This window comes from Protomyctophum bolini (assembly GCF_963924005.1).
Source record: "Protomyctophum bolini genome assembly, chromosome: 15".
Taxonomy (NCBI): domain Eukaryota; kingdom Metazoa; phylum Chordata; class Actinopteri; order Myctophiformes; family Myctophidae; genus Protomyctophum; species Protomyctophum bolini.
Window position 1 is genome coordinate 11310928 of NC_137876.1, and position 24647 is coordinate 11335574.

The following is a 24647-nucleotide window of genomic DNA, read 5'->3' on the forward strand; positions in this document are numbered from 1 at the left end:
AAAGCCATTACGTGTGTTTACCAATACTGACTTAGGCATAATAAGGAAGGGTTGCTTGCCTTATCAATATTTTATGAGTACAATACATGAATAGTATTCCATCATCTCGGGTGGAATCATATCCCTCTGCCCTGCTTCATTCAAATTGCACATTTGTACCTAAGTCATAAAAATAAACAACCTCTGGTATTGAGGGATCTTTGCAGGAAGAAACATTGTGATTAGCCATAACCTTAACCCAGTTAATACCCCTACAACATGGAGTTGAGGAAGTCCTTGCTTATACATGATAAGATCAAAGACTTGCCACAGTAGGAATCCCCCCCCCCCCCCCCCAATCTTCTGCCACATGAACTTTGGCTTGCCTTCTATCTGTACGTTGTTCCCAACAACATCTTCCAGTCTCGGTTGCTGTGATTGGCCGAGATGTGCAAAGGGAGCGCTTGTTTTGGTTCACCTATTTCAAACATATTTCATCATCAAGACTAAAGTAGTAGTGACTACCTGTCATATTGTCTGAGTGAAGAGTATGATCACTTTTGAAAGCTGAGGCACATTCCTTTTTAGCAGCCTGTTCTTCCACTGAAACAGAGAGGGATTCAGCATTGAGACGAGTCTAATTACTTAATGGGCTCCAGGGAGGTGAGCTCCCAATTTGAGCTCCCAATTTGACTCTGTACACAGGGTGTAGCTGGAAATTCACCTTAAGGCTTCTTTCCTTATGTGAATTGTGGCCAGCAGCCACAATTTGGCTTAGGCACATATTTCTTTTACACCAGGGTGTCAAGTGCCACATCGTCATCCAAAATAAATCATTCATCATGTGGCTGTCTGCTCACAGAGTCTAGTCTTGACTGGCTTTCGAACAGGAAGAGTTCAGTCTTGAGTTAAATTGTGTAACACACATTATCAAATTGGTGCAAATATAAATGGATCGATTTACAAGCTTTGTAGTGTTCATCCATTGCATGTAGCAAAACCTTGCATAAATGATAGAGATGAGGACTTTCAACTGTGCTATTGGCCTCACACGACTTTTGCATAAGGCCAATAGTACAGACGCTAAGTCTTTGTGTCCCTTTACAATGGCACACAATTGCATTTTGGGCGGGAACCCCTTTTGGTGTTAGCATTACGTTATGCTTTAGCTATTGAAAAATGGCAGATCTACAAGCTCGTAGCGCGCCACTCGGTGGCACGCTATGAGCTTGTATGTCTGCTATTTTTGAAAAATCGTAGAAATGTGGCACAAACCTTTGAATATATATTCTTTCAGACCGAATGTTTTTTTTATATTTCGACGTCCGGTCTAAATGGCTTAAGAACTGACGTGCACTTGTATGGGTTCTGTAGATCAAAAGTATCTTAGATTTCCCTGGGGAACGGCACGATCCCTCCATGAAACAACATGGAAAGCCCAAAATATGTCGCCCTTGACCTCGTCGCTCCCTCTAGGACCCAGTTTGTTTTCAGTGCCGTTCATCACTCCCTCCCAAGGCCCGCCGCTAGCTCACTGTCCCGTTCATCACTCCAAAGGCCCGCCGCTAGCTCACTGTCCCAGAGGAACCACCACAGACGTCAGCTGACATTTCTGCTTTTGGATTTTAGCGCAGCATCTGTGACTTTACCATCGGCCTTTTTGGACAAATTTAAGAGCGAGTTTACATGGTCTGTGCACGGGAACAGGCAGCGTCCAACCGCCCGTGCGTGCGTGAGAGACATTTTAAAGCCCACGTCTTCAGTGGAGCAGGGTCAAGTCCCCTGCCATCCCCACTCTACCTCACAGGGCCACACACAGTCAGACTGTGAAACGAAAACAAGGGACTGTTGCCAATTCATAGAGCGCCGAAGCCCTGACGTCACTCTCTCCCCTGGTTCTGCCTGGTTCACGGAAGTAATTTCTCTATGGAGAATAACATGGGGTCCTCTTAAAATCGTTTCATATAAGCATTGTGGTCCAAAAATAAACAAGCTGTCAGGGAGGTGTCTCTGTATCGTTTGCGACAGTCACTCATATATGATACAGTCTGTTTCTAGCGAAAATATAACTAATTCAGTAGCAGTAACAATAGCGTTTTCTCTGTCAGTTGATTCTTCATATCCATATGAGTGAAACGGCCGGGATGACATGTTTATTTTTCAAACACAGTTCTTATATGAGGCGATCTAAAATCCCCCTATGGGGATTACAATGCAAATAAAAAGTACCGATATTGACGTCAGACTTCGGTGCTCTATGGTCGAAGCCCAACCAGTGCATGTCCCTCCGTGTCCCATTGCCCCTCCTGCTGCTGCTGCTGTAGTCTGGTCCCGTCTCCATTGGTGGTCACAGCAGTGCCTATATTCCCACATATGACAAGAGATTTTTATGGCTGTGTGTTCTTCATCATCCAGCATATCCTTACATCTCTGTGCCCTGACAGCTGGACGCTGTGACTCACTTGAAACGTTTACTGTGTTATTCTAACCTTTTTAAACTAAAGGGCCTTTCACATCAGAGTCCATACACTGCTGTGCAAATGGCATGCTTGATGTGGATGTAGGCTGCAGGAGGTTAACTAGAGTTGGTCCTTTATCTTTTCAATACTTTGTTATTACATTTGAAATGTTTACATTTTTGTGCTGCATATTTGCATGTGGTGGTTGTGAACATGTTTTAAGGCATGTCGCTACAGGTGATAGGAATGGAGAGACTGCAAGTAAGAAGTAGACTAGAGGATGTGTTTCCATAGCGTAAAAAGTAAAAACGGAGGCAGTAATGATGGCTCCTAAATGGGGGCTGCGTCTAAATGGATTGAAGATGTGTTCTCATCTTTGTGCGTACGCCGTACAGGTTGGTCAATCATGTGTAATAGAGCACCGAAGTCTGACGTCACTTTCAGTAGAGGGCGTCAGTCCCCAGGTTCATGTATTTTTTTAGTTGCATTGAAATCGCCATAGGAGGATTTTTAGATTGCTTCATATAAGAACTGTGTTTGAAAAATAAACATGTCATCCCGGCCGCTTCACTCATATGGATATGAAGAATCAACTGACTGAGAGAAAACGCTAATGTTACTGCTGCTGGATTAGTTACATTTTCGCTAGAAGCAGACTTTATCATATATGAGTGACTGACTGTTGCAAACGATACAGAGACACCTCCCTAACAATAACGCCGAGACAGCTTGTTTATTTTTGGACCACAACGCTTATAGTAGACGATATTAAGATCACCCCATGTTATTCTCCATAGAGAAATTACTTCCGCGAACCAGGGGAATCGTCGGGATGAGCGAGTTACGTCAGGACTTCGGTGCTCTATAAGGCTCAGTCTTGTGTCAGATTCTAGATAAGACTGACAACTTTACTCGATGCTTAATGTCATCTGACCTTATCAACTGGCCTATGTGGAAACTGCAGTTGGATGTTGCATGCTTGGATCTTTCTTGATAAAGAACTTGACATTAAAGTTGATTGATATTTAACAGGCTTACCAACCCTGTACAATGTACTTTTCAGGGCACGACCAAGGGTACAATAATAAGTAATCTATCCATCACACACCTCTCAGAATGATTAACTAATGCACATTGACTGTTGCTCTGACCACCTCCTAAAGCCATAAAGCGCACACTGTAGTTTCATGTCGTGCTCTTGTCTTAGCCATCCATTGATCCACATCTGTGTGGTTAAGGTGTATTTGTTCTGAGTTTGCATAGCGTCTGGGCAAAACAAAGGACTGTGGGGTCCTCCCTGAATTCCACCTGTGTTTGTAGACACTGACGGAATTATATTTTGTTAGGCAGATCCCCATTTGCTGATTAGCTGTGTGTGGGTGTGGGTAAGGAATGGGTGTACAGCTGCATTACGTAACAGTCTACCTGGAATCAAATAGTCTTTTGCATCTACTGACTATGTGCACTGACTAGGCAATTGTATGGATAAATGTTCGTAACTACATCTCCCACAACCAATCTTGTGTAATGTAGTGAAATCTTGTATTGCTATGTTGGGATTTGTTTTCACAGTTCAAGCATAATTAGTGAGAGAAACAGGGCTTCCCCAGCCATATCGCAGCAGTTTTTCTGTAGTGTGGCCATTTTTTTTCCTTCTTTTGCTGATTTCTGGCTGTCTTAAAATAGCCCTCCTTTATAAGCGGCCTTTTCTTCAATTAAGAAATGCACGGCCACTCTGCTGGAGGCAAGCCCATTGATGGCTACACACGCACACACTTTCTCTCATTATTCACTCCTCCACTGCCTTGCATTATATACAGTTCGGACCTTCTAGGTTTGCCAGCAAATATATTAGAAACAAAGTCACAACCACAAACACTTTGTGATTTGAAACGTTAAACATTCTCTCACTCACCCCCCCTCTCATCCCACTGACTGGACACATTCAGCCAGCATCACAATAGGGGCTCCTTGTGATTTGGGCTTTGCATGGACCCCAGCAGAACAGAACAGGAACCATTGTGCATCTCTAAAGCCTGGCAATTCTCCTTCCTACTAAGTGCCAGTCTGGGAACTGGCACTTCTGAGTTTGCTAATTATGAGCCACAAGGCAACTTGTGATGGCTCGTGGGGGTGGGGGATGGGGGTGGCATTAAGGCATTTACAGAAAGAACTATCACATTTTGTATGAACTACCGTATGAAAGTTGACGTGCCGAAAATATGAATGCCAGGTTTGTCTGTTCTGATTCATGGATAACAAATGTATGTCTTTAAAATGATTATTAGATGGTTAATATTAGTAATTTATATTGTCAAGCAATACTGTACTATGGTGAGAGAAAAGCGATAATGGGAGACATTATCGTGTGGGCTTCTCTCTCCCGACTCTAGTTACCTTGTAGCTAAACTAAAAGATAATCTTAACCAGCCAACAACAGCTGACCAGTATAGGATGTGTACAAGGGTTTGGGCTTGTCTCCTAGCAGCATGAGAGGTTTTGGATGGAAAAAGTACATAAATTAATACAATAAACTGTGTCCTTGTTGTTGTGTAACCCTGGTGTTCTGGCTGCATCTCCAGCTGGACCTCAGCCAGCCTCTGGAGGACCAGGGCCCGCTGGACGTCATCATCCACAAGCTGACGGACCTCATCCTGGAGGCCGACCAGAATGACTCGCAGTCTGTCCTGCTGGTGCAGAGAGTACAGGTAGGCCTCTCTGCTCATCTGGTACACCCTTCTTGAAAGCCAAAGTTAAACTGACAAAGTACTGTAAATAAAAATATATATTCTGAAGTTGACTAGAGTTAGTGTTGAAGTGTCCTTGAACAAGACGCTGAACGGTTGAACCCCTAATTTCTCCTGGTGCCTTGCATGGTTTTCACTGCCGTCGGTGTATGAACTATGAATGCGTGTGAAGCACCTTGTATAAATGCACCATTTAGCATTTACCATAAAACTATATTCTGAAGTTGACTAGGACTTTTCCCCATTGTGTAAATTCAAAGGGTATTCAATATATACTATATAATATTTATGATTATATTATGATTGTTCATTGAGACACTTCAGCTCAGATTGACCATAAACCATTTATTGCTAAACTATTGCATGTTAGTATGGCGGTGTGGCTCTGCTCAATAACGCATCAACGCATGATTCAACACCATGAATCTACACAATCGCAAACAATACAATAATATCCGGGCTGCTAAGCCAGCATGACGATGTTTTGCTGGTTCGACTCCCGATCCCGACGACCTTTGCCGCATGTTACCCCCCCCCATCTCTCTTCCCATTTCCTGTCAGCATACTGTACAGTGTACACTAACCAATAAAGGCAGAAAAAGCCCAAAAATATATCTTAAAAAAATATATATTTTATATTAATTTTAACACGCCTAGCGCCACATAGGCGCGATATCGCCGTGATAGATTCCCCGCTGCGTGCCAAGGCAGCGATATAGAGGTGATAAAGCTTTATATCAAAACCACCCGGCTGACGCTGAGCACCAACCTGTAGCCTGGTCCCGTTGGCTAGGCAACGTCTGCGTCCTTCCCAGTATGGGGACGGATGAGCGCGCACCCCATAGGAATCCATTCATTGTAGTTTCTTTGCTGCTTGAAAATCATTAACATGGTGAAGTACATCTTGATCTTTTTTTCAGACTTCCAGTTCTATGCAACACAGAACAGCTCTAAAGTGTATTAATGACAGTAAAATGTTGAAAATGAGTGGTATTCCCCTTTAAAATAGAGTTTTAAGCTACAATGGTTTTGTATAGGAAGGGGGCGGGGCAGCGAAAATGAATATATATTTTTTAAGTGAAATATCCCTCACTTAAGCACTGTACGTTACTTTACAGTACAATGGTAGCGTACAGAAATAGCAAATGCATTAAAACAAGGAGCACAGTGGGTTTGTTAGCGACCATTTAGGAGATCCCCAATCTCCTGGCTATGCGAGACTACCTCTCAGGCAGATTAAAGGTGAACATTGACCCCTCTTACACACCCAACACCTCATCTGACATGAGCACAAGTGACATGCACGGAGAGAGACACACACACACACACAGCACTGATAACATCAAGTAACATAATTGGCTGCTTTGCCATGGTGTCAGAACAGGTACACATTAGGTCATCGTCTTCTAAATAAGCTTTTTATCGAAAACTGAAACATTGGCTTCAAATAAAGATTGCTGTTGTCTCAAGCCCTAACCACACCAAAGGGGTATTGGCTAAAAAAAAAACGTGTGTGTGTGTGTGTGTGTGTGCGGACTATCTTGGGAAGCAAACTTGGATGTAATCCTCCAAAATATAGAGAAAACGGTTGACCCTCCTTGGCAAACATCTGCCTCTGTTCCTTCCAAACACCTGCTGTCAGCGCTCAGACTCAGTTCCCCATGGAGGAGTCCCAACTGTCTTCTCTCTGTTTTCAGCACATTTCGAAGAGATTGCAAACCCACAGCATGTTCTTGTAAGCTACCCGAAGATTAGTTTGGGTTTATTATTTGACGGCAGCTTGTTTGTGTTGCATAACCGCTCAGCCTGTGCGAGTGCCTGTACATATTATTTCTGTTACATGTGTACGTGATGCTTGAAATAAAACATACAGCAGCGCTACATCAAACTAGTGTTGGAGGACAGTGTCGACACTGGTGTTTCACACTGTGCTGAGATGTGCGGTGGTGTGAGGAGAGGCAGCCTGTCTGCATAATGTGTGGGCCCGGCCTTCACCACCTGACGACAGTGTTTGTGTGCGTGAGTGTACGTTACAAAAAAGGAAAGGCTGGCAGAGAGTTTCCCCCCGAAGAGAGAAATGTGGTATGAGGACTGAGGAGGGTGGTGGAGAGAAAGAAGAGCGAATGAAAGGCGTGATTACATAAAACTGCAAACCTCACGCTGACCTAACAGCCGGCCATGCAGGGATAGTGACGTAACCTACATAGAGCCGTTGGCTCTGTTACTACACACACAGTAACAGACACACATACACGCACACACAGTCACACACACACTCTCACACACTTACAGTCTCTCACACAGTCTCTTTCTTTCTCTCTCACGCACACTACACACACACACACACTGGGCTATGTTGACCTCTCTTTCGGCTTGGTGTTTATATTTACAGTGTTCCTCTTCAGTCCGTATGCTTTACACCTAATCTGTCTCTGCTTGGCGTGTGTGCGCTTGTGTATTTCAGGACTATATTGATGCCCACCCCGAGACCATTGTTCTGGATCCTCTTCCAGCCATCCGGACCCTGCTGGACCGCTGCAAGTCCTACCAGCTCGTGCACAGGATAGAGCACTGCATGCAAGGTAACGTTTCTGTACCGTCGCTACAAGGTAACGTTTATGTACCGTCGCTACAAGGTAACGTTTATGTACCGTCGCTACAAGGTAACGTTTATGTACCGTCGCTACAAGGTAACGTTTATGTACCGTCGCTACAAGATAACGTTTATGTACGGCCTACTTGGAAATGTGTCCAAGTGTCCCTTTTATGCCCATATATGGAGTCTATGCAGATACAGAACAGTCCAGCTCTATATATGGAGATCTACGGCTAATTTGGGTCCTGTCCAGATCCTGGGCAGAGGTTTTTGTGCTGGTTCTGGACAACCGGCGGCAGGGCTCCAGCGTGCGACTTAATAGGTCGCATATGATACTTAATTTCTTAACGTGCGAGTTAAAGTTTAACGAGGTCGCACAGGTGCGACTTGCTGGAAGGATGAGTGGAGGGGAAAGAAAACATCCCGCAGTGCTTGCCCGTTCCATTGATAAAAACATTGTACGTTCGCCTGACGCCCAGTGTTCAAAGAATGATCGTTCACGAAAACCCACCAATAAGCCCTTCAGACTTGGATGGTCAGAGTGGCGCGATTACATACAAAGTCAATGCAAAGACGAGAATTGCGCAAACGGGCGCAGCGCGACCTGCCGCGGTACAAACGGGACGAACCGAGGCGAATATATATTCAGGTCTGAACGTAGTTTATCCAACACAAATTAACTAATCTTTCTCAGCTGTACAACTTCACTGGATCGTAGTGCGCATATCTAACTGCATTATGATCAGTCATGATCTACACAGACAGCCGACTCCCGACCATAGACTGTAAGCTCCCGACCCAAACAATGAGTGAGGAGGTAAACTTGTTGTTTGATTAAACATATAATGTGCCACGAAAAATAGCTTCCAAAGCTTGTTATGTTTGCATCGAGGAGGTAGCCTGTGTCCATACATGATGATCGGCCAACAAAAGACATTAATCTCCCTCCCAGTGAGTGAAGAGCACTGATGCCTGATTTATTCTTCGTCGTACAAAGTGTGTGCTGAAAATGGCTGATCTACAAGCTCACAACGCGTCACGTCCGCGACATGTTGTGAGCTTGTAGATCAGCTATTTTCAGCACGCGGAGATGCAGGCTCTGAGAGCATTCAGAAACTTTTGCCTTCACAATAAAAGTATGCAGCTTTCATAAGTTGGCCAACTTGGCCCATGAAGACAAGGAAAAGGATTAAGAATTCGGTGGCATTTCACATTGCAAAAGATTTTTTCCAAAATGTAAAAATATTATAATAAGGAATTAATTTGGATAATGGTAATGGAATATTGTACAAATTGTCACTTTATTAATCCCAAAGGTTTGGACTGCATTTCATTTTCAACACAAAACCTTAAACTGACTTTCTGTGTGTGGAATATAAATATTGCCTTTATTGACTGAGTGACTTTGTGTTGGGTTCAAACCATCTACAGTGTTTTGAAGTATAACCAGGTTGGTTGCTGTTTTTTTACACAGTGACCTTTGTAGGGGGTTTTATGATTCAAACCTTTAATGGTGGAAACCACTACAAAAATAAATGGCATGGCAAATGTCGGGGCATGATAAGATCATGTATTAATGCCACGCTATACAAAGAAAAAAATGGTGCTACCTAATTTCTGGTGGCGCACCAGTGCTACCTATGAAAAAGTTAGTCTGGAGCCCTGACCGGCGGTCCGACGGACTCGACATGGAACACGTGTGTCAATTAGGTGGGGTGAACGGTTCTTGAGTTATGTGGACGTACAGACGTACGTACACACGTACAGAGTCTTGGTGCATGCATTTATAGATAAGAAGATTGGAAATGCATTCCCCACCCAGTTATGTCTGTGTCCCTTCTATGCCCATATATGGAGTTCTTTGTCAGGCATGCCCAAATATGGAGTCTATGTAGATGTACCATTGTGATGCCTGGGCAGGGGCCCTGTCCAGAGCCTGTCCAGAGGCTTTTGTGCTGGTTCTTGGCAACCGGTGGACACCGGGCACTGCACTCCCTGTGGTGGCGTGGAACGTGTGTGTCGAATTTGAAGTTGGTGGGGAAAACGGTTCTCGAGTTACATGGATTACAGACGTACACACGTACGTACACACAGAGACTTGGTGCATTTGTAGATAGATGTACTTTATTGGCTGAACTTCATTCCCTCCTCTCTCCCATGTACTATCAGTGGCAGGAGTTGGCCAAACCGTAATGAAAGACTCTCTTCCACAGATTGGACTTTGTACGTACAGTACATCCAAATTATTTTTGCCCTCTTCCAGAGGAGACATGGGGTCGATGCTCAGTGTCTAGGGATTTCTGTCTTTTCCTTAGAGCCCTCAGAGGAGACGGAGAGAGAGGACTGTCCCGTTTGACGTGAATGATTTTTATCGGATGCTTCCGAGCCAGATGTTTTATTCTGGCCACGGGGCACAGGGCTAGTATAATAACTCTGCGACTCTTCCCACTGTCTGAACCCTGAGTGAACCTGCCTCCCGGCTACAGCAGTCTTCCCACTGATGGATCAGAACCTCATAAGTTAGACTGGGAGGGTGGGAGGGTTGCGGGGGCGTCATATAGCTGGCCCAGCAGCACCTATCCCTGTCACCGGACCCATAAACTCACCACACACTGGCTAGTGTCATTTTCCCTGGAAGCGAAGCCGTGGAATGATGACAGGACGTTAGCAACGGGAGCACATCTCCTCTCCTCCCCCCCCGCACTCTAAACACACCTGTGACTCATTCCGCTATTCATTTACCGCCGTACATGGCAGGGAGTGTAAACCCTGGAATTATTACTTCACTGTGTGTGTGTGTGTGTGTGTGTGTGTGTGTGTGCGTGCGTGCGACCCGTGCGTGTGTGAGATCAGAGCTGTTTCACAATGACAGCAGTGTCAGTAATTTCTTAAAATAGAACTGCACATTTTCTTTCTTAAAAAAAAAAGAAAATCCAAACAGATGATGAAAGTTATGTAAGAAAGACCATAAGCCGCATTCCTGTGTGTGACTGTATTTGTGGTTTAAAGAGGAAAGTAGCTTGCTTGTTGCATTTAAAAGAAGCACACTCTGAGCTTAAACGTAACCACTAAGCCCCCGAACCAAATTACCGGCTCTACAAGCTTGCACCACATCATATTGCTTTTATTATTATTTTTAAATGTTATTAAATATTTTCAACTTTCACCAACATTAGGATGCCAAAGAAATCGCTCAAGACATATTTTGTCATACTGCTGCCATCAACATGTAATGATGATGTTAGTAGGAATAAACATAGAAGCTCCCGAGAGGAAGTGGACTAAGAAAGGGGCGGAGCCAAAGCGAGGATTTCAGGCTGGTTCAACTAGAAGAATGAAGGGGCATCATGTACGTTCAGCCAACCATGATGTGCAGGGTAGTGGTGACGGACTAGCAGTTGAATTTAATGATGTGGCCAACAAACCTATTTTATTTGTAGTTGGAATAAAGTTATCTGGCAATATGTTCATGATTCCACATCTAGGTGTGTCTGTATTGTTGAAAGTCATACCTTCTTGATTTCTAAATACTCTGGTATAATGTAATACCTTGATACCGCCCAAGCCCAAAGCCTATATAATCCAAGATCACATCACCACCAGTGGAGAGGAGGGGAAAATGGTGTGTGACCCGGGATTAAGGTTTTAGCGTGTTTCTTTTTAATCAACAAAAAAGCTCTGGCAATCTTTCAGAAGCGAGACTTACAGTTCATGATGAAGCAAGTTTTCAACCAGAGGTCCGGGTAGTAGGGCACCACTGAGGGGGGTTCCAGGGGTCCCCAGCTAAATGATGGAGATTTGGTTCAGAAGTTTAACAATAATGTAACTCTCGAGAGCGTAAAATGAAACCAAATGAACCTGGTTTAATTTTACGCTCTCAAGAGTTAAAGATCTATAAGGGTCCATTTGGTTACCAATTACTTTATTTACAAGAAGTCTACACACTTAGAACATTTGCACGAATTGTTATTTTGATCAACGATTGCCTGTCATCTCTCCTATGTAGGACAAAACCTTATCCAACGGCAACACAATAATGTAAATATGTAAGTGTTGGATCTTGGTGGTCCGTGGCTCAAATGCAGAATAAATAATGTACCTTGATATGAAATGGGTTGAAAACCACTGGCATAGAGAGAGGGTGGAAAGTCCACACAGCACACTATACTCTCTCTGGCACAGCCACTTCCTCCTGCTTATCAGCAGAGCTCACAGAGAGCTGGAGTAGCCCCAGCTGCCAAGGCAACCCAGCACTAAAAGCCAAAGAGAGCCTGCCATGCTCAGCAGCCTGAAAGAGGCTCAGAATAGCACTCAATGGAAGGAAGCACTCGAGATGTGCTTGTGCACTTTTTCAGCAAAAACAAACCTCTCTCTCTCTCTCTCTCTCGTTCTGGTTTCATGATGTAATGGAGCCTCGGCTCTGGTGAATTTAGCTATTCTCTGGATTGTTTAAATGAATCTAAACATAAGACGGAGAATTAAGTCAACCTTAACCCATTCTGACCTGAGATCAGATTCTAAAAATGTCTTCTACATCCTACATCGATTTTTCTAAAATAGCAGACCTACAAGCTCGTAGCGCGCCACTCTCTATGAGCTTGTAGCTATTTTTCAATAGCTAAAGCACAACATAATGCTAACACCAAAAGGGGTTCCCGCCTAAAATGGGTTAATGGTCTGTTTAATAGTGAACAGTCAGACAGGGCTATGGCTAACACTAATGGATTATTTCTGGACATAGCTGCTCCAATGCGTGATTCATAGTTCCGCTCTCCCTGGAACTATGTGGTGCTGCGCCGTTGTCCAACTTGGTTTTGTGTTTCCTCTGTGAAACAGAGCAAGGTAGCTGTTTAGATAAGGTGATGGAATCTACTGGTTTATGTTTATACACAAGCTCCGATATCTTGGACTGTTTTTATAGATGGCAACAGTCGTCAAGGTGTCTGAAAGTGCACTAACTCTCTCTTTGTCTCTCCAACAAGGGTATTCTTTTCAAACCCGGAAGAGGGGGGGATGCCCATAAATAAAGACAGATTCCTTGAGATCAGACCTAAAGACTCTTAAGTTACCGTATTTGTATAGCCAGATTGTGTTGACTGCTTTATTAGGATGGGAAGCATGTGGTGCCTTGTGAGTTCATTAATCTATTGGTCTAACCATAGTTCAGACATGACCAACAATAATAAGATTCTCAGCTTTGCAATCATCGATAGTCAAGCAAAGGTACAAGCGCATTAAACAGCCCATGAAACTCATCCAACTCATCCAAGTCATCCGAGTCTAAAAAACAACAACATACAATTGGTTGCCTAGTTTGAATAAAAGCTTTTCTCCTGGGATATGAGAACTGGGAGCCGCTAAGGGTCTTAAGCCTCTGATACCTTACACCTTGCCTTCGATCTCTTATTATTAATTCATTATTTATGCGTCTTTGTTTTGCTTGAATTTATTGTGGGATTTGTTTTTGGAGTCAAACAAAGATTATGTAGATTTTACCAATATTGTGTGTACTAGTATATAAGTGATCAGATCAGATCTGTGAATTCAGACAGATGGTCAATCTTCATTGGTTGCTGTGACACATTGTGAAGAGTTATTTCCGGCGATCGACACCATCGCTGATATTGTCCGTGCGAAATATACCAGAAATATATTTGTTTAATGAGGGCATCGCAAATCACAGAGGTGCCCACTGCCCATAGGAATCAATGTACTTTGGATTGACTTGCATACATTCATGACAGAGCTACAGTATGTGGAAACCAAGAACAATCAGCTTTATCGTCACATCACAGGTTTACAGAAGTAAAAACTGTGTGAAATTAGTTTTTGTGCAAGTTCTATCTTTTTATTTCCATAAGCCTCTTATCTTAAACAATGCTAAAGCACCTACAGTACTTGATTGTCATGCTGCCCTGTGTGACCCTGCATTGTCTAACTTGTTAGGTGATGAACATCAACTAGGTGATGCAGATGAACGTCAATCACCTAACCTCAGAAAACAATCTAAACATATTTTTTCCTCCTTGGAGCGTAAGGTCCTTACATATTGGGAATTATGGGTTTTCTTACAAGACCTGCAGTTTTGGGAGTTAAATTTAAAATATTGAAAACACTGCTGATGTGCCTTGGATGAGAAGAGGATGCTGGAGTTTCTAGGAAACGGGCTCTAAATAGCCCAAACTTCCGCCCAAGCAGCCACATGCTTTTCTGAAACTTGGTTGCAGTGCAGGACTGCAGGTCACCGTTAGTGTGGCATTGTGCCAATGGGCCATGGTGTTCTCTACCACCAAGCCTCTCATGAAGATGCCTTTTATCCAGTCCGTTCCACAACACCAGGCCAGTCAATGGCAGATAAAGTGTGTGTATGTTTATCGTGCGTGGAGAGGAGAAGAAAAAGAAAAGCAGAATGAAAAATAGGGAAATTTGTGGAGAGATACAAAAATAAAGGCTGAATAGAGCCCTCTCTAGGAACCCTGTAAAAACTTCTCGGCACCGCTGGGTCTACCAACAGACTGTGGTGTTTAGACAGGGCCGGAGATTGATCCCTTCCCCAAGTGTCAACCAGAGCCAAGCATGGACAGACACTGAGGCAAGCTTGGACAAATGTGTCTTATCTGCCATTCCCTTCTCTCCGAGTCTGTAGACATGAATCCTTAAACCCATACCGTTTTGATATGTTTCCTTTGACAAGAATTAGAAGTCTTTAGAAAGCTATTGTTTGACAGAGTTTTAAATCCATCTGTCTTTAGGGAACTGCTGATGATGTAACAGGGAGACGTTTCGCTCCGACTTGAAGGGCATTAGGCAGGTATTTGTATCCTTGTAAATAAAATACTGTGCTCGGTAAGATCCTCAGTATTCATTTAACTCTGAGTGTAAAATGCCCCCTAATGGAAGGGACCATTTGGGATTTCACAGAGTGGATGAAGCTAGTGTGAAGCCTAGTGTAGAGGTGAATGATGGCTCAGAGGCTGCAGTGTGTCAACACTGATAGTGCTGAAGCTTTGAGCCACAACTTGCTAGGCTTACAATACATTGATTGGCTTTTTTTATTATTATTATTAGATGGGAAACTGAGGTCAGAGAGAAGGGAAACATTACGTGATTGGGATTGAAACTAGGGTCATCACGACTCACAAGGTGCATGTGGTCCATTTTAATAAAGGGGGGGGGGGGAATTATGAGTATGTCAAATCATAAAGTGATATGAATGACTCTAGTAAGTAAAAAAAATAACTTTGGTCCATTAAAAGAGCATGCACGCATGCGTGCGTGCGTACGTACGTACGTACGTACGTACGTACGTACGTACGTACGTACATACATACATAGTCAGACATACATACTAGAGATGTCCCGATACTGCATCGGTATCAGAAAACTATCGGATCGGCCCTTATTTGGTCTGACATATCGGGTCATATCGGTATCGGCAAATATGCCCGTCTAACCACAGATCCGACACAGGGGTAAGGGGTCGACACTATGGCAGGTAAATAAAATGTTGTGGCATGTGGAGTTTGCTTTCGAGTTGCCCAAACTGCAAGTGCACATTTGAGTGAGTGTAAATGCATACATGTAGTTAAAGTGGCACCGAAAAGGTGTAGGCTGAAGCCAAGGGAAGGCTTATATTGGGTTCAAAAGGACCTAAAGACGTGTATACACGTCCGAGGCACCCCGCGGTTTTAATTGAGGACGTGTAACGTCCTTAGCATTGTGTGTGTGTGTGTGTGTGTGTGTGTGTGTGTGTGTCATGCACATCCAGGTGGGGGGAGGTGCTGGTAGGCAAGGTGTAAATGCAGGCCAAAGAGAACTTCCCCAGGGAAAGCAAGGGACCGCACACTCCAAAGACTCAGGACAAGATGATTTACTTATGCTTCATTTATTTTTATTGCACAACGCGTTCCGCCGTCTGGCTTCGTCAGGTGCTTGCGTATATATATATATGTATTTAATAATATTTTTTTTATCTTTTATTAAATATACCAGCAATTTGCAGACATTTTAAGCTATTTGGAATGGGGGTTACTTTAAGCCAGGGAAGCAAGTCGGCAAGCAAGTTTGGCATCGAGCCATTTTTTCTTCGAAGGCATTAGAATGATTAGATGGTGAGACAGTACATATAATCAAAGGCTAATTTAAGAAATTGATAGTTTAAAAATGTTACTGGAACTCCATGACAGACTGCCGTATAAGACATACATTTCTGATGAGAATCATGGATCAAATTAAACGAGCTGCAGGTGGCATAATAAACTGTAAATTAGTTGAATTTATGGACTGTGGATGGGGAGACTAACTCATTCTAAATGAGACTGATTAAATAAATGACCATATTTCTTACGTCATCATTTAGAGCTAGTCATACATGTACACAGTACACCATGTACTCTGGTCCCAGCAAATCAGGCACAATTTGCTATTTTATTTGACTGATTATGTATATAGTATATGTATGACTACTAGCTCTAAATGATGACGTAAGACATATGGTCATTTATGTAATCTGGTCCCAGCAAACCAGGCACAAATCTGCTGTTTTATTTGCATACGCATCAAGTGGAGGGTTGGCTGGGACGGTGCATACAGACCGGGCGAAATTATTACTTGCGCGCTCTGCTTGCGCAAGTAATGAGACAGCTCCATGCAGGCATTACAGGCTGAACCCCTTTTTGTAACTGTACCCTTCAGGACAGGAACCCATTTGGTACAGTAAATATATATGTACACTACAGTATATAGCAACGTAAATCTTTTGTAATTCTTGAATAGATATTTGAAGATCATTTTTTCTGAAAACTGATTTAGAAGGCGTTTTTAGAATCGTCCTCAGTCCTAAATGGGTTAATGATATAAACGCTGAAACTGAAATTTAAAAAATTGACTGCGGCCGTTGCTAGGCAACGCCTTGCGCAGTACTTCCGGACATTTTGCGTGCGCGCGCAGCCATTCACTTCCTTGTTTACGGGCCGACAAAACTAGCCAAGTCTGAATTTACGTCGCTGTCCATGGTTTTGATCAGAACGCCGATTATTCGGTCTTAATTTCTGACTTAACCAAGCATCTCGTTTGGAATATTAACGCTTCTAAAGAGAGATCTGACTTATTAGCGCGAGGTAGTATTGGAACATTATACCTACAATAAATATACCGTCACGGTTTTGGGGGGAAAAGAAGGCGGGGCTTTTCAAAGTAAAATCTGCCCATCAGCTTGGCACTCCAGCGTCTTATTATTCTGAAAAATTCCCCGGCAAAAGTAGTGTTAAACATGCACAATACTTTCTTGTGAGAATGGTGTCTGAACATATTGTGCACCGCCTTGCTAATGCTCACCACTAGAGGACTATTATCTGGTGGTCACACACATACTCTAACAGCGTCAGTTAAAACTTTCAACAGCAGCGCTGACGATACCAAAAACGGCTTCCCTGTTGTTGCCAAATATGCCTCTGGTGCTCTCTAGGAATCCCCACAACCTCCCAACCACCAACACAGTCACACCCACCTATACATACAGTTACACACATACACCTCTTGCATCAGCTGTTTATAATGGGGCTTGGCCAGAGCATCACGTTTATTATGTGTATGTATACTGTGCACCCACACTGGACACTATGGCTTGGTCGGCATGCAGATGCCTGTGAGGCCATAGTTAAGCTCTGGAGTCGACAGTGCAGTGTTGCACAGCTAGAGTAACATAATGGAGGCCAAATACAGGCATATGAGATTGTCCTGACCTCAGCACTCAGCGGCCCAGCCACCGCAGAGGCCCACAGAACACAAACGCCGGCATGTCTCCATTGTGTTTTTTTTGTCATTAGCAATTTAGCAGCGCTTGGCCTAAAGCCCACTCGCTGATTTCCTGTGGTGATAATTGCAAACCAGCTGCCTTATCACCCTCTGTCGCCGCTACCGTAGAAGGGAAATTTGCAACGACCCAAACATTAATATACCGTTAGGGCCACAATGGGGGCTGATATGGCGCAATAGAGCTGCAGGATGTTTGGTCTGTTATTTCCTGTGAGGTGAGCCTCTTTTAGGAAGTCTTGCCTTATCATCGTGATTTGACCGACCTGACAGTGCAGCATGTGATGTCAAAACACAATGCAGTAAATCTTGTCCATGAGGCAGAACGTGTCTTGACCTAATTTGCATTTGGCTGACAATACACACACTTGCCCTCAGCACAGACTGTTGTCTTAACACAGTCGCCTGTCTTGTTGAGTTGTCCGCCTGAGCTCCTGAGCTTTGTATTAGTGCAGGTAGCTTGTTGGTCAGGTGGTGTTTACAACCCTAAATGACATCTTGAGCTTGTCTGACTCGTTTGTGGTAGATTTCCCGTGGTATCATGTGTATTCCAGTATTTCAACAATTTCAGTGTTTGTGCGTGTGGGAGGTACCAACAGGGGAGGAGCCAACAGGCCTGGCAGCTTTTCGTTTCTTGTATGTATTTGAACAAGCCTTTCCCCTCAGAACACCACTGTCTGTTCTCTGATCCAGCCTTGGAAATCACACCTGTGTGAACTGCGTGGTGCAACTATACAGTTATTGATGAGGGCCGGGCCTTAATTATCGGGCCTTAGTTGGTCTTAGTTTTGGCCGGCTGCCGGTCACGGCTGCAATAACTTTGGGGCAGGCCCGTCTAGAGTTTGTTTGGAAACAAACAAAAAGGAGACATCGAAGAGGAAGGATGGATGGGGAATGATCAACATATGGAATGTCAGAACAGGTTCTGACATATCCATATGTGGAGATCTAAGGGTTTGAGGTCAGATGTAGAGTTGCTGGCCAATATTGATCAGGGATCTCAATATGGGCTTAATTGCGACAATTGGATCTCCATCCCTGATGTCACGAGACCTGTGTGTGTGTGTGTGTGTGTGTGTGGGGGGTTTCCCATGTTTGGAGATTTTGAGTGATAGACGATTTCATAGTAAATGCCACCTGCGATCGCAAATAAATATATATTTTTAAATGTAATAGGTGAAAATAGCTAGATCTACAAGCCCACAGCCAGTTGCATTGTGGACCTATGTGTAGATGGGAGGGAACCAAGTATAGACCCCTGGGGGACTCCAGACAAAAAGGACAGTATATAGGGTTTAACTGGTTAAACAGGTCTCAGGTGTACTGTATTTCAGCAGTTGTGATAAGATTAGCCGTTTTTATTTTTTGCCTCAAAGCCGGGAGTATCAAATTTCCTTCTAAATAGTTCTTGATTTTTTTGCATTAAAAGGTAGGCTTTATTACTTACTTGAGCAATATTCTCCCCCGTTTGTCAGGAAGAGGGCAGGGTGATTTATGATTATGATGTAAGATGGTTGGGGCATTACAGTTACAAAGTTTGGAAACAGACTGTACACTGACTGACTAGCATAATGATTGACTAATGACTTTGGCTCAGATTGGAATAATTGATTGATATCGTTTGTCAGGGGATGGGGGAGCTTTAACTTTCTGGGCAATAAAAATGATGCATTAAAAAAGAAGGGCATTTTGGAAAAGAGAGGCATTTTCAAGTCAGTGGCAGTCGGATCAGGCTGATACTTTGCCCAAATATGGAGATGGCTGACATAGTTCTGACGGCTGTCGCAGACGTGTGAGATCCAGAGGGAAGCCATGCCATTATTAGACTGTTTTATTCTTCAGTTAATTTAGCTTGTGATTTTGTCTCAACATTCTCCTGGAACCTTCTAATACCCTTTTTTCCGTTCTCTTTAACTGTCTTTAACAGATGAGAGGATTTGTTCTCCTCCGTTCATGGTTCTTAACACAGAGTGTGGTCCAGACACAATGGAGCAGATCAGGATGCATGGACTCAGCTTTCCCTTCAGTAAGTCCTCCGACTCCAATCTAATTCACAGCAGATCGTTAAAGCTGGAATGCTATATTTTATTAATAAAATGTTGTTTTGTTTTGTTAATATAATATAACTAGTACATCTGCAGTGTGTGGAGGTCGTCTCCCTACTCTACCATTGAGGAATTTAGACCCTGGTGTCAGGTGTGGTTAAATCGTCTTTGTTCTGTGGTCAGTGATAGTGAGGCAAATGGCCTTAGTGGGGCCTGTTCTGTTCCCCTGCTTATCATCTCATGACTGCTTGTCAACAGGGACAAAATTAAGCCAAATGTAGCTTAATTACCTCCTCATATGATGGCGTTGTACGCCAAACAGCAGATCTACAAGCTCACAACGCATCGTAATGCGATACGTTAGCTTGTAGATTTGCCATATTCCTCACTCGACACCATTGTACGATGCATCGTACGATACACTTCATTACCTAACCTGTTGTTTCCTTCTCGTCTCCTTCCTCGCTCAGTTTGCAAAACACGGGTGGCCCACGGAACCAACTCCCACGAGGTAAGGCAGCAGGCTTCAGGTTCAAAGGTCACTCACACCCTCTGTGGTTACCTTTGTGTAACACTTCAGTCTCATTACTGAGTTACACTTTAACTGCATTGCAAACAAGAAAACCAAACATAAGTGCTGAACCTGGTGTGTCTTTGTGTATCGACTCAAATCAATACCTTACTGTTAATCTGAACAAATAGTCGCCCCCTCCCTCTACCACACGCACGGCATTGAATGCACTAAGTTTCTAATATATGAAATGTAAGTTTACACTTGGAGGTTAATTTGAGTGAGAATTTGAGTTTCTTTTAGATGTGCAATACTGAAATGTTGCTACAATAGTTTACACAACAATAACATAGAAGCAACATACAATTATATGTAAAATTAAATAACAAAATAAAATCCATATCAATAAAGGAACATTACACAATATCAGAAACAATTAGCAACAATAAAATAATAATATGACTAACAGATGATCATGTCCACAGATGTCCATTATCTTCAGCGAGGAGGACCTGAAGGATGTGAGGCCTCCTTGTGTGATCCAGAGCTTCATCAACCACAATGCGGTGCTCTACAAGGTGTTTGTGGTGGGAGACTCGTACAGTGTGGTGGAGAGGCCTTCCCTGAAGAACTTCCCTGCTGGACCAGCAGGTGAGGAAAGGCTGGTGTTCACAGCCGCACAGGCCAGGTTGTACATGAAGCACAATGTCTCTGAATTACCCAATAAAAGAGCCCCATAAAACCTTTTTATAGTCACCATGATTGGACCTATTCACCCTCTAAAAGGGTGCAGTAGAGTCCTGGTGGTACACAGTGTCCATGTTGCACACGGTTCCCTTGGTCATTTTAGACAGGTACAGTGTGTCATTTTAGACGGGTACAGTGTGTCATTTTAGACAGGTACAGTGTGTCATTTTAGACAGGTACAGTGTGTCATTTTAGACAGGTACAGTGTGTCATTTTATACAGGTACAGTGTGTCACTGGAGGCTTGGCAGAAAACACCGCCCCATTTGCATGTGCTACCGTAGAGGTCCTCATGCAAACCAGTTCAGAGTCATGGGAGCTGTCTACTTTGCCTAGTAATGTGAAAAGAAAAGAGAATAAGGTCATTCCTCTGATGCCTCAGACTTTGAGAACCATAGAATAGCAAGAGCCCCTGAACACACAGTTACATACCGAAGCATCATGTACACACAGGTAGCAACCTGTCCGCACATAGAGGAACAAGCATTCCATATTGTCCTCTTTAGCTTAAGCTCTACGTGCTTTTTGTAGCCAGGACATTTAGGGAGAGGCTAGATGAATGAGGCCTGAAGACACAGACGGGTTTAATTTGTGTCAGTAAAGAGCTTTAAAAGCATTTTCTCTATTCAGAGATTAGTAATACTTTTGTCTGTAGCACTCATTCTAAGACTCTCTGATTAAGAGCATTAGCTTAAAGGACCATCATTATTATTGACTACAATTCACCATACTGTATACTTCACATTACTGCCAACCACTTTCCAAAGCATACAGTGGTTTGTTTGGTCTCAGAGAAAGACAATGCTGTGAATGTTCCATTCAGTTCAGTATGGTACAGTCAAATAAATACAATTAACAGTTTAGTCCCAATTTAGTAGTTGTTGGGGTATTTGTACCTTTGTCTATGTGAAATTTGTTCTCTGCATTTACCCGTCTTAACTATTAGTAGCAGTGGGCACTATTAAAACATCTTAACCCATTTTGGGGCGGGAACCCCTTTTGGTGTATCTACAAGCTCATAGCACGGCACAGAGTGCCGCGCTATGAACTTGTAGGTCTGCTATTTTTGAAAAATCGTGAAAATGTGGCGCAAATCTTTGAATATATATTCTTTCAGCGCATTTTAACTAAAATCTTTGCTTCCAGGGAGTCCCTGGAACAACATATTTTCAGATGGAGGGGTGGTCGTCAAATACAGATTATTCTGGGGGTCCTTGACATGAAAAAGGTTGAGCAACACTGACATAGAAACATGAGGTTTTTCAAAAAGCTGTTTTTGAACATTTAGAAGACATTTGTAGAATCGTTCCCAGGTCAAAATGGGTTAACTATTAGGAGCAGTGGGCACTATTAAAACATCTTAACTATTAGGAGCAATGGGCACTATTAAGACATCTTAACTATTAGGAGCAGTGGGCACTATTAAAACAGCCCTTGGGGAGCAGTTGGGGGTTAAGTGTTTTGGTCGGGGACACACTTGACAATCGACTTATAGGGATTTTTTTTAAGCACAAATCGATTTGAAAAGTCAAGCCAAAAATAGTCCCTTCTAGAAAGATTGATTTACAAAATAAATTAAAATTATCTTGACTTACTACTACCGTAACTGCATAACTTCGTTTAGCTACAAAATACAAACAAATGTACGGCAATCTAAAGATGATGCAATTAATAGCAAAATAGCCTATGTGTATGTACGTTATATGTTTGAAGCTGTGAGTAAACAATGTGTTTAGACGTAGTATAAGCTTTTAAATGCCTACTTTGTAAATGGATGGAAGGTCCCCATTCTGCTGCTGTTCTCGTGCGCCCAGCCATGGGTGATGAAGTGTGTCTGGGTTTTTTTGGAGGGGCAGTTGTAGTCCGTCTGCCTGATATACGCTTCATTAGTACACAATACTCTGCACTCAGGCATACATTTGGACAGTGGTGGAATTAACTTCTTCCTTCCAGAACCTCCACTCCACTCACTCTCTATTGCTCTGTAATGTGTTAATCATTACCAAATAGTTAGCGAAGCACACACAAAAACAAGCAATCAATTTTTCTCTTTACATTGTGTCACAGCCGTCATCAGTCTGTCTCGGTTTGGAAGAAAATGCCCTGGTGAGTCACACTTAGTACGGATTAGGCTGTGTGCTGTTTCCTTGTTTGAACATCGCTCACGTGATGCTAATGAGTATATATGTGTATGTGTGATGGACACGGATAAGATGTGATTGCTCACAGCGTGATAACAAGTGTATGTGAATGCTGGATGGTCTTGGGTTCGTCTGGGATTGTAGGTGTAGACCAATCCGCGGAGGGCTGCCCTGGGCGCAATCATAACTGCAGTGCCACATTAAGCGCAGCTTGACACCGCAGCATTGATTGCATACAGCTGGCCAACAGGGCACCACTCCGTGGATTCGTCTATAATAATTGCTTGTCCTCCCCTGGTAAATGGGCATTAGTGGCTATACTGTACACACAAAGACGTTTTCTGTTCTGCTGTATTATGGGTGTTAAATTAAATGGGCTACAAATAACACTTGTTTCTTTTGTTCGGGTTCACGTTTGTGGTCGGCATCCAATCAAAAACCAACGTAATTCAACCGAGCCACAAACTCTGTTCAGACTCATTGTTTTGTTTCTTTTCAATTGATCATTCAATTGATCACAATTCATCATTTGAGCTACATATTAGGTTTTGCTGCCCCCTTGTGCCTGAGATGAGATATGGTCATTGTTGGCATCCAGTCTTGGGAGGCGTCTTAAAAACTGTAGCGACAACCTCCTTGATTATTATAATGCAACATATTTATTATGTTTTATCTTTTTTCCATTTCAGACAGGAAAGTCATTTTCTTCAATAGTCACAATGTCTCCAAGCCGGAGTCGTCCTCAGACCTGACGTCTGTAAGTCCAAAACACATTCGTAGTTAAACGCTTAATGTCAGAATTAATATAACTCTGGCCTTGTAGTAACATATTTTCTGTGTGATATTGTGTCTTTGTTACAGAGGGAGAATGTGGAGGGGGTGTCTCAGCCACCCAATGATGATGTGATCAGAAAACTGTCTAGGTGTTTACGGCAGTCACTGGGCGTGTCCCTGTTTGGCATAGATGTCATCATCAACAACCAGACGGGCCAGCATGCAGTCATTGACATCAACGCATTTCCTGGTAGGTGGGGTTACTCTGCCTCATGTGGCTTGTAATTCATTGACATTTGATGAGTTGTTAGACAGACTATGGCGTGGCTGTGGAAAAAGGTAGCCATTTATAAGGGGGTCTGTCACTCAAGCTTTCCCGGACGTGACGTGTGCGTGCGTGTGTGTGTGTGTGTGTGTGTGTGTGTGTGTGTGTGTGTGTGTTTTAGATTTTTTCATAAATCAATGCTATCAAGCATTTGGTTCTAAACACTTATTTGTAACACTCTTTAAACGTGTCGCAGTGTTTAGATTATAAGAGCATGTTTGTTTAAATGCCATGATTGCAAATGAATAAAATCCGCACTTCCAGTCGAGTAAGAGTCTTTATTAATAATGATACAAACGCGTTTCGGCGCACCGGCCTTGGTCAGTGTCAAAATTTGTCTGTTTACACAAACCCTCAAAGCTGCACATAGGGGCTAGAGTACTATTCACTAAATATTGAACCAATGAAAAGTATTAAAAATCACACTGTGTGAAGTGATAAGAGCGCCCTATCATCATACAGTACATCATCATAAGTCATAACATTCCGTGCTCAGCCAATCAAATCATCA

General features: G+C 43.1%; 1 protein-coding gene across 2 annotated transcripts in view; it reads left to right on the forward strand.

The window, feature by feature from the left end:
• The window catches only part of LOC308328958 (inositol-tetrakisphosphate 1-kinase-like), a 42513-nt gene that overhangs the window by 13364 nt on the left and 4502 nt on the right, over positions 1 to 24647 (forward strand). The window contains exons 4-11 of one of the 2 annotated variants that reach the window (XM_080783096.1): positions 5021 to 5146; positions 7650 to 7767; positions 19522 to 19620; positions 20110 to 20150; positions 20636 to 20801; positions 22964 to 23002; positions 23727 to 23794; positions 23899 to 24061. In XM_080783096.1, the coding sequence (XP_080639222.1) occupies positions 5021 to 5146; positions 7650 to 7767; positions 19522 to 19620; positions 20110 to 20150; positions 20636 to 20801; positions 22964 to 23002; positions 23727 to 23794; positions 23899 to 24061 (820 nt within the window). The remainder of the gene's footprint in view (positions 1 to 5020; positions 5147 to 7649; positions 7768 to 19521; positions 19621 to 20109; positions 20151 to 20635; positions 20802 to 22963; positions 23003 to 23726; positions 23795 to 23898; positions 24062 to 24647) is intronic. The other variant, XM_080783097.1, reaches the window with a different exon arrangement.